Raw genomic sequence first — 11,280 nt, 5'->3', positions numbered from 1 at the left:
AGACTTTAGTTGGGCACGGAGCATTTTCTCCCCATTAGTTGACTCCAGATAGAGTCATATTACAGAGCTTTCTCACTAAAAAATCCGTTCACGGTTATGGATTGTTTTCAGCCATTTCCAAGACAATGGAAATGAATCAACTCCATCTGTTTTTTAATCATTTTCAATAAGCACATAATTGTCGGTGGAGTGCTGAGACAAGCAGCGAACATTTATCATGACACCCCCCCCCACCCTCGGCCCCCACCTCCCGTGCGCTTGGCTTTGCTGAGGAGACTCTGGTACTGGAGAAGCACAAGTGATTATTATAGAGATGGATGTGCAATTTGCTGGCCCACATTAAACCACAGGACACACCAGGACTGCTGAGTGGAGAAATACAATCCTTCCATCTCTCTCTCTCTCTCTCTCTCTCTCTCTTTTCTCTTCTTTCTTTCCACCAACTAGTCCCCACTCCACCAGTTCTTCCACTTGATCTCTCTTTCTGAGCCTCTCTCTTTTCTTTACAACTGCTTCCTTTAATCACTCACTCATTCACTTTCTCCACTCTATTGTTCTTCCTACTTCCTCTCAAGACAAAGTTGTCATGGTAATGGTACAAAGATGCATGAGGAACAACTTTCTTTGTTCATTTGGCACAGGTGTGGTAACTCTATAGTACTACAATAATATTTTAGTTGGAATTTAGTTTGTTAGAGTGTTACTGAAGGAAATTAGTTAGGAGTAGTATCCAAACACACGTTGAACAAAAGCTAAGATAATACGGCAGTATGTCCATGACAGTAATGTTTAACACACACACACACAGACGCACACACACACACACACACACACACACACACACACACACACACACACTCACATCCATGAGGGCGGCGTTGATGTAGTTACTGCTCTCCCCGTCAATGGTGATGAGAAAGGGCAGACAGCGGTCGGGCGGGAGAACGTCCATGCAGCGATTCTTCTCATGGTTGCGCGGCAACAACGCGATGCTGCAGTCCTCCACGCGCAACGTGGGAGTCACCATGTTCAGTGTCTGGAGAAGAGACCAGGAGAGTGATTAAGGGCACACACACACACACACACACTTGCATATAGTAATAAGAGCACGCCTACGTACAATGACTAAGGTCTTAAACCTTAGGTACTCACACACACACACACACACACACTCACATTATGTTCCTAACTTCCTACGCCTGATTAAATGTCTATGCGTAACACCTATCTACATAATCCCTACCAAAAACACACAGTGAGATACTCTTCACAACACTTTCAGTGTCAGAAAACAATAAGCTGTCTAACCCCTACATGCAAACACTTAATGAGATGTTAATTCATAAACAGCTTCTGAAATATATATATATACATATATATATATATTATTTTCATAATACCACTTTGACATACTTAACAAACTCTCAACATCCTCCTACATACATGAATGTACATATGAACACACACACACACACACACATACACATCTCTATCTCTCTCCTTTCTCTCTCATGTGCATACACGACCCCCCCCCCCCCACACACACACACACACACACTCACCCTGAACTCCTCCTTGATGGGGCTGGAGTTGGTCTGGGGGTCCAGGCGGTTCATGTCATAGTAGACGGAGCGCAGCTGGGAGGAGGGGATGGTGGTGTCCCCGCACAGACACGCTTCCAGGATGGCATCATGAATGAACACGTACTGCTCCTGGACACACACACACACACACACACACACACACATGGAGGTAAAGAAGCAAAAATTTATGTCAAGATATTTACTTAAATTGCTAGAGTTTTTCCTTTACTATGGTTATTCACAATCCATTATACTAAATGGAATGTGCCCCTTTGTGTTATTATGATGTTATTACACCATTCTTAATCATATTATAACAGATGTATTAATACACTCTCTGATTCTGTGTAATTATGTGCCAATTCATGTCAAAACCTATTGACTGTGACATGTGAATACAGCCGTATATTGTACAGTGGACACTTAATCTCTGCATCCTTAACACTTGACCACAGCGGCCGACCCCTCTTTGCTCTCTGTCCCGCGCCCAGTCCGCCTCTCAAGGAGAAATGGGCCTCTGTGCGCTCGCCCTGCGTGCCTTGACATAAATCATTTATGAAGTGACATTTGAGAAATGCCCTGACTTGTCACATTTGACAAAACTCCTTCGGAAACGGAGGTCAGTGGATTTCAGGTCAGGCCTGGGTGACATCACGCTCGCCGACCGCTGTCCTTCAGTCCCTACCCGTCAAGGTGAAACTGATTTGCCGGCTGCTCTGTACGGTTATACCGTTCTCCACATACCAAGCAGGGAAGGTGGGTGGTGGGTGGTGGGGGTGGGGGGTGTCTAGTTTTGTTATTCTGTTTGCGTTTAGATCAAATGAAATGTCACAGAAACAAAATGTCAGTTTTGACAAAGTTCAGCTGGTTGAGGGGGATTTTCTTTCCCAAGAAGTATCCAAACTATCTGTTTGTGTGGCCACATGAATGAAAGTTCATGTATTATGTTAAAAAATAATCTCTATTTACACGACTGTTGACATCGCCAAATGATGATGTCCTAAGCAGTTGTGAGGACGTTAATAAGTACACTCGTTGGTTTGTTTCGGTCCGCAACACTGCCAGCGTTGCTATGGGGATAATTAAGACCATTGTGTGCCTGGAGTTTGTGGTTTGGGGATTATGGGCTTGGTCCTTCCTCTGATCAGCCAGCAGTATGTCCTTGGCAATAAGACAAACATCTGCCTCCCACCAAAAGAGTTGACGCACAAGGAGAACACGATCTCTCCCCATGAATGAAAAGCAGGAATTCTCGCACATACACACACAAACACAGACACACACACACACACAGTCCGACCTTCACATCCTTCCACACCCTGTCTGAACACTGTGGCATGGGGCACATCAGTGCTTCACTAAGGGTTTCATTTTCCTGGAAGTACGGAAGACACTTTTCTTTTCAGGTTTGTTTATTGCTGTGCGTGGTCAGGTTTAGGCTCTGCCATGGCCTTACGCTGTTATGTTTGGATTAGCTTGTGTGTGTGTGTGTGTGTGTGTGTGTGTATGTGTGTGGGTGTGTGTGTGTATGTGCGTGTGGTTGTCACTGTTTAAGAGGGTGGAGAGTGTTTAGGCTCACGACAGCAGATGTTTGTCTTTTTGCTGAGTCATGTTTTGCTCAAGCACCAGCCTGTTTATGGCAGCGCTGGATCATGCTTAGATTAATCACGTCTGTTTATCATTAGACACAAACTGGTCTTGGGTTAGCGGGAAACCATTGAACATCAGAGCCCGGTTGAATGCAGCCGAAGGAGTGAGCGTGAGTTGGGTTGGGTCGGTCGGTCGAGGGCAGTTTCCGTACCTCTGTCTGGACCATGTTGACTCGGCGGGAGCGCAGCTCTCTCACACAGTTGTAGATGTCCACCACACCCTCGCGCTCGGCCATGTCCAGCATGATGTCGATGACGATGAAGCAGCCGGTCCGGCCAGCCCCCGCACTGAGGGTCACACACGGAAGGAGAGAGGGGGAGTGTGAGAATTAGGTCAGGATGCTGAGAGGCTGAGGTATGTGTGTGAAAACACACACACACACACACACACACACACACAAGCATGCACACATATACACACACACACACAAACAGACACACGCACACACACACAAGCATCCACGCACATACATACACACATACACACACACACACACACACACACACAAGCATGCACACACACACGCACACACACACACACATAAGCATGCACGCACATACATACACACATACACACACACACACACAAGCATGTTCACACACACAAGAGAACAAATGTTAAAACAACACTAAGAATGCAGATTTGGCTATGTGAATATTGCATATTTAATGCCATGCAGGGTTAGTTTAGATTTATTATGCTAATTCTTCACTGTAGTGTTGAGAGCAGTACCTGCAGTGGACCACCATGGGTCCGGCATTGGCGGGACTCTTGGACTTGACCCTGCGCACGAAGCCCAGCAGGCCGGTGGCGTGGTAGGGCACGCCGTGATCTGGCCAGCCGGTGAAGTGGAACTGACGAATCTCACGGATCTCATGGGCACCCCGCTAAAGTAAACAAACAAAGCCGCGCACACACACACAGGGGGAGAAACACACACACACACACAGAGAAACACACACACACTTCTTGTCAGTGAGAATTTCTAGACAAAGTCCAAACAGTGATAACTCCGAGCCCCTCTGCCTTAGTCCACCTTCTAACCCTGCGAGCCTGTCTACTGTAAACACCATCTGTAATCTCTGGTGATGGGCAGTGGACCATGTGTCTGGCCATTGGAGCGCTTGCATGTTTTTCTTTAGTCCTTTTGTTTTGCCTCTTTTCATTGCTTTCTCTCATTCCCTCTCTTAGGGCAGAGGCACGGATGACAAAGACCATCTCTGGGGAGGAGAGAGAGAGAGAGAGAGAGAGAGAGAGAGAGAGAGATACAGCTGGAGGAAGAAAGGAGTAAAGAGGCAGAAGAGGAGGAGGAGGGATATGTGTGTGTGAGTCACTGAGAGTTGCGGACAGGGCTCTTAGGGAGTTGGCTGTGCTCACATGCATGCACCCAGAGTATCTCTCTCACACACAGACACACACACACACACACACACACACACACACACAGATGGAGTATGGCAGAGAAAGACAGAGAGAGAAATAAATGGTAGAAAGCCCTCATCTCATATCATCTTTATAGCAAACTTCTCTCTACTCTGCCCGAGGAGCCAGAAGTGAGCAACGAACAGTGAATAAAAAAGAGAAAAGAATAAAAGAAACACAGCTGAAATATAAAGTAGGATGAAGACGCTATGGAGACTGACTTGAGACAGTGGAGATTTGTCTCGTAGGCTGGTCCATCAGAACCTTCCAGCTGGAGCTGACCGGGTCGAGCCAGCAGTGGCTGCAAGCCCACAGGATGTGGGTGAGTGTGTGTGTGTGTGTGTGTGAGCGTGTGTATGTGTGTGTGTGTGTGTGTGTGTGTGAGCGTGTGTATGTGTGTGTGTGTGTGTGTGTGTGTGTGTGTGTGAGTGTGTGTATGTGTGTGTGTGTGTGTGTGTGTGTGTGTGTGTGTGTGTGTGTGTGTGTGTGTGTGTGTGTGTTAAAGAGAGAAAGAGAGACAAAGGGTGCTCTTGGGTGGGGAGATCTGGAAATCTTTCTATGTGAGAGAGTGTGTGCATAATATGTGTGTGTGAGTGTGTGTGAGAGTGTTCTCTTGGGTTTGTATGTGTGTGTGTAAAAGAGAGAGAGAGGGAGACAGATGGTGGAGGGAGGACTAGCACAACATACCTTTTCCACTGCAAAGGTGCGGATCACATACTCGGACAGCAGCTGGGTCTCAATCAGTGTCACCTTCATGTCCCTGTAGATCTCAGTGTCATCTGGCCAGTACTTACAGCACTTCACCTGGACACACACACACATACACACACACACACAGAGACACACACACACACACACGCACACAGGCACACACACACACACACACACACACACACACACACACACACACACACACACACACACACACACACACACACACACACAAAGGGATCGTATTAGCCATCTCATATTCGCTCCTCTCACACACTAATCTCCAATCCTGTCACAGACAGACACTCAACTGAAGGATAATTCCTAAGCATTTAGGGATGTTGTGCTTGCTTATTCATACGATGCACTCCATTCGGCCCTATGGCTTAGATCACATCTTTGACAGCGTCTAATTCCCGGCTCTGTCACCACCAGAACCAAACTAGAACCAAACTAGAGAGAGAGAGAGAGAGAGAGAGAGAGAGAGAGAGAGAGAGAGAGAGAGTCTCGTTGCCCGTATGAGGATGATGTTGTGAAGGGCGCTCTAAATATCAACCTGAAGGGCTAATCCCCTCACTCTAATTACCCCCAGTGGCTTTTTGCCCTCCATCCCCATTAGGAGGTCAGCAACATGCGGGGGTAGTTTTGCGCCGGGGAGATCGGAGGATAAGATGGCTCCTTATCTGCCGAGAAAAAGCTCGGGCTCTTTTCCCACAGTAATGTTTGTGTGGCCTAAGAGCATGTTTCATTATTATCAAAAGCAGGGTACTGTCTCCTGTGCCCAATTTTGTCAAGTCTGTCGATAAAACACTCAACTCCGAATGCTCTTGAATTGACGGCGATTGACTGATTTTTTCCTGCCCTCTCACCTGTTCTCTCTCTCACCTGTTCTCTCTCTCACTCTCTCTCTGCCTTTCCCTCTCCCCCGCTCTCCTTTCTTTTTTCTCCTGTCCTGTGTGAAGGGAGTTCCGCTGCTTAAGCCAGTCTTATCTTTCCTCTCTCTCTCTCTCTCTCTCTCTCTCTCTCTCCACTCCATCCATCTCTGTCTTATTCCTCAGTCCTCTCTGCCCCTCCGCCACTGCCCAGTCTATTGGAGAGATAATTAGAATCAATCTGATTGGTGGCGTAATTGCATTCTAATGGCTGACTAGCCCTTTCTTCCTTTGGGCAGCCTCACTGGCCAGTGTCGGAAGCGACTGATGACCTCCCTGTGGAAGGGGCCGGAAAAAGCAATGATGCGATCTGCAAGTCTGTAGCTGTCATAATAGAATTATCCCAGCACTTCTAAATGGGTCTGTGAACATGAGAAGAGGAATCAGACAGTGAGTTATTTGGTCTGTGTCCAAAAGGTGTCTTTGATAAGAAAGATATAGACTCTCCCTTGTGGCATATTCAGTCAGAGAGGCACATTCAAATCATTTCTGATTTTTTGTTGTTGTTGACAGCATTACACATTCATTAACGGCAGCATTTGCAGAAAATCTAAGTGGGGATATAATGATAAAAACAACAAACAGCAGGAAGAGAATTGATCAAAACATGACTTCAGAGAGTACAATTCAAATCAAATGCAGAGATACAACTGGCATTCAGTGCAAGAGTGGTGTATAAGTTGGGGCAAAAGTGGTACATTGACAATGTTCCTGTGGTGTGATTAGCTGTGCTAAAATGGCTCATTTCAATAATAAAGTCATACTAGGATCATTTGAAAAGAAATTACAGCAAAGTCCTGGCATATGGGTTTATTCACATTCCATCTATCTGCAATGGATCTAAACTCCGCTCCCTGACCAATGATTACGCTCCTTTCCCACAGCCGAACTTAAGACCGCTAACTTTGATAATTTGATCCTGATTCAAGCCGTGACAGTTTAGATTACACTCTTTCTCCCAGTAATCTTAACATTCAATGCCGTGCCACTTGCAGATTAATAACGTAATAAAACGTAATAATTCTCCGGCTTTCTGGACCCTATCCCTTCTTTGTCCACATCCGATGGATAGATGGGGTTTAGAAAATCCCATTAGTCAGTTACAGAAAGCTTGCCAGCTGGTGGCAGGGGAATTTGTCCCCTTCTCCATGAGATGCTTCCCTCTGTACAATGGTGGCACTTTAGTCGCTGCCTACTCTGAAGGAAAATCTGTTTTTTTTTTTTTACCCTTTTTTCGATCTTTTTTAAAGGGCTGGGGGTTGGGGGAGCAGCGAGCTACTTATACTTTTGAGAGAATATCTAAAACAGGGCTACGGAGGACATTTGCTTTGCATACTGAGAGTCACATTAGCGAGGCGCTGATTACTCTTTGCCCTTATCGGCCGGCTGCGAATTGGCTTTGCGGACGCCAGTCTGCAAAGTCTCCCGTGTGGGCAAAACCAGACCCCCCCCGCCCTCCCGCCCCTTCCTTCCTCCCCTCAAAAAAAGAAAGAAAAAGCCCTTCCCAGCTCTGAGATGAGTTATTAAGTAAGGCATAGAGAAGGAACATGCTGAACCTCAGCAGCAGAATGCTAATTTCCCCACAGATTCCTGGGCAGAGGGTCCTTCCAGTCAGCCACCCAAAAGGAAGTGAGATAAGGGGGTAAAGCAGGAAGCTTCTGTGGCGTCCAAATGAATATATCACACCACGATGCACCCTGTGTGGTTCAGGGGCACAGCAGCGTCTTCAATGATGCTAGCGTTTAAAAATGCCAGTGAAATGAGTTTTCTGCATCCTCTGACATTTCAGAGAAACTATTCACAGACACAGTGTGTGTTTTTCCCCAGTGCTGCACACACCCACCCGACAGTCCTCTGACACTTCGCAGTCCTAATCCCTAATGAGCATCCTATAGATTAAGCTCATTGAGAAAAGTATTTTGAAAAGTATTAAAAAAAAACAAGCCCTGGCAGTTTCTGACTGCTGTGATCTCTGCTGGGGAGCTGACGGGCTTGTTGGCCAAATGCCCAAAAGACACACAGACTCCCCTCTTCTCTCTTTCTCGCTCTCTTCTCTCTCTCCTTTCTCTCTCCCTCTATCTGGCTCCTGCCTGTGGTTTTACTGCATGGGGGAGGACTGGTTGTGGCAGAGGGGGGTCGGAGGGCCGAGATGCGGATGAGGTGCATGCTGGGGCAACAGCATCTCCCAGAGTTCATCAGTGAGGAAGCCGAGCAGATGGCCTTGCTGATGGACTGGGGAGGGAGCGCGTTTATTGGCCCGAGGAGCGAGGGACTGCCGCCGTCAGCGCCAGGGCTATAGCGCGAGGTCCCCCCTAGTGCATTGTGGGATGTTTACGTCTGCTGCCGTTGCACAAAAGAGCCAGGTGATCAGCTATTCAGACCACATCAGCAGCCCGTATGGGCTTCACTGCCCAGTCATGTCCTCCCCATCGTTGGCTGAGGTTTTTAATGCCCACAGCAGGCTTGTGCTGCTCTGTGATGCATTTTTAATCATTGAGAAAGATCCAATCTGTATCTCTACATCTACACATAAATAATATGTATGATTTCCTTCAATGCATTTGTCCCTTTGTGTGCTATCTTGGAAACGTATGCCTTGTTTTAACCTCTAAATAAAGCTCAGATGTGTTGGATTTAACGTTATTTCTATAGCCTCTTTGCAGAGATGAGGCTGACGGTGTCCATGCCCCTACCCCTTTTTTCAGCCTCAAACATGTTCCGCTTGTGCTTCTTACACCAGGCTCTGCCAAGACCTTCCGCTCCTCTGCTATTGGCTGGCCAAGATCAATAGGTCTAGCAGAGCGGAGCATGTGTTTAATTGAGGGGAGTGGGGTGTGAGAGGGGAATATAAAACGCTTCAGGGCAGCTAGCACAACAATAGAGCTCCATGCTCGCAGCACAGAGGCCCCTGCTGGTAGCAGCACACAGTTCTGAGGTTTTCTTATAAAGGCTGACAGGTGTCCGTTACAACCAATCAAAATCAATGCTTGTTAATTAGATTCATACAACAACAAGAATGTGTAAAGATTGATGAAACAGAATAGTATGCATGTTTAACACAAATGATCCACACAGAGAATACACTACGTACTACACTACGTACTTGGCACAGACTTGCGCTCTGTAGTGCATTCGGTTCTATCACCAGATGTCTGTACTCATAACCATCACACTTCATTCACAAAATTGTGCTTTCAGGTTGACAGCACCAGTCCATACTACTCACCCGGCCCACCTCCACCAGGTTGGTTACCATGACAATGGTGGCAGTGTTCTCCTGCCACACCATCCTCCAGAAGTCATAAACGGTCTCTTGCATGGGTCCTAACAGACAGACAAACAGATTAGGCAAAGATGAGAATGGTACTGTACCTTTGTCCACTGACAACATAAGTTTCACACCACACAAAGGCAACACCAGTTCTACTTTGTAAAATACAGAATTACTGTAGTAAGCCTACAGTAAGCCTAATATGTGGCCAATATCCTGAGTAACAGTATATACAGTACATCCCCATCTCTTAAGATCAGTAGAAAAAACATGATTCAGTCTGTATGTGAAAGTCCATCGCTAGTTGACCATCTGTTATAAACTTCAGTTGGGTTTGCTTCTCTTGTCATAAATGTTGCTGTCATTCAGTGTTGTTGATGGCATTTCCTCTCCTCATCCATACACCTTAATTAAGCCAACGTGTGATGGCACTAGCTAATGGAGAAGCAGGCCTAGGAATTAAAATTACTAATTTAATTAATTCAAATTTGCATTGTTTTTAAATCAACTGGCAAATTCGGCGATGACATTTGACGAGCTAATTAGCTCATGCAAATGTGTACGTGTGCCTCCTTGAGAGATGATGCACTCGCCACCTTCAAGCCACTCGGCAAAGGAGGAGAGGGGAAAAAAGGAAAGGAAAAACAAAACCTCTGCAGACGACAAGGACTTAACATATGCATGCTCACACAAACAGACACATTAGCAAACACTTGTGCACTTTTTAAAAGTGGCAGAGAGCTTGGGGGTTGGTTGTGTGTATGTGTGTGTGTGTGTGTGTGTGTGTGTGTGTGTGTGAGTGTGTGAGAGACTTCGTTCACGCTTCTTCCCTCGCTTCCAACAATGGCGATGGAGTCTTTCCCCCCATTACCGCCACAGACAGGCCCATGATGTGCAGACTGGCTTTAACGGCAGATGATAAACGCTGTGTTTGTCTGCGGCTCTGGTGGCTGCCACTTCCGAGCCACTCTCCGCGTTCGATTCGTTTCTCTTTAAAATGAAAACGTCATGTGCCAGAGTCTCATTAAAGGCATGATAAAATCGGACTCAGAACTGTTTTTAACCGCTGTGGCGAAGACATTTAATTAAAGGCGGAAGAGGGCGACGGGATAAACTGCCTGTTTGCAGTCGAAGTGATCCCTTGTATCCCACAATTCACACACATTAACAACCGGGGGCAACCACACTCGACTCGTGAAATAAGATAAGGCAAAAAGAAAGGAATAAGAGAAAAAGGAAGAGAAGGCGCTATCTCAGTATAAATGACGTGTGGTTCGCACATGCACAGCAAATGCCAGCCATGGTCCCCATACCATAAGAGAGTCTGGCTACGCCAATTATTTCCGCAGAGGTTCACTGGTGCAATGGAAGGAGAGGAGGGGAGAAAGGAAGAGGTAGACTTGGGGAAAGGGGAAAAAAGCAGCAACAAAAGCGGAGTGGACAGCTCATCAGACAAACACTCAGCTACTGAGGGAGAAATCCCTTTCATCGTTTCACTGACTACTGCTAAAGGAGACCGCTGGGACTTCTGTGGGGGGTGGGGGGGGCATCTCCCACTCCATCCCTTTTTGCAGAATTGTGGCAGTTAGGAACAATCTCAGGGGGCACTGCCTGCGATAACCAAAGTCTTCCTCTATGTAACACACACACACGCACACACACACACACACACGCAAATCTATCTATATGCCTACCAATTTCTTTCTTTTAC

The 11,280-nt window shown here is 46.6% G+C and overlaps 1 protein-coding gene across 12 annotated transcripts in view; it reads right to left on the bottom strand.

Annotated features, from left to right (window-relative positions):
- Positions 1-11,280, bottom strand: part of ptprma (protein tyrosine phosphatase receptor type Ma) — a 190,291-nt gene that overhangs the window by 8,110 nt on the left and 170,901 nt on the right. For all 12 annotated transcript variants that reach the window (XM_042067078.1, XM_042067079.1, XM_042067081.1 and 9 more), the window contains 6 exons: positions 9,525-9,622; positions 5,343-5,459; positions 3,966-4,120; positions 3,385-3,520; positions 1,563-1,712; positions 863-1,036 (listed from right to left, as the gene is read on the bottom strand). In XM_042067078.1, coding sequence (XP_041923012.1) covers positions 863-1,036; positions 1,563-1,712; positions 3,385-3,520; positions 3,966-4,120; positions 5,343-5,459; positions 9,525-9,622 — 830 coding nt within the window. The remainder of the gene's footprint in view (positions 1-862; positions 1,037-1,562; positions 1,713-3,384; positions 3,521-3,965; positions 4,121-5,342; positions 5,460-9,524; positions 9,623-11,280) is intronic.

Source organism: Alosa sapidissima, chromosome 17 (assembly GCF_018492685.1).
Source record: "Alosa sapidissima isolate fAloSap1 chromosome 17, fAloSap1.pri, whole genome shotgun sequence".
Taxonomy (NCBI): domain Eukaryota; kingdom Metazoa; phylum Chordata; class Actinopteri; order Clupeiformes; family Clupeidae; genus Alosa; species Alosa sapidissima.
The sequence above is the reverse complement of the archived record's forward strand: the minus strand, read 5'-3'. Positions and strand labels throughout refer to the sequence as shown.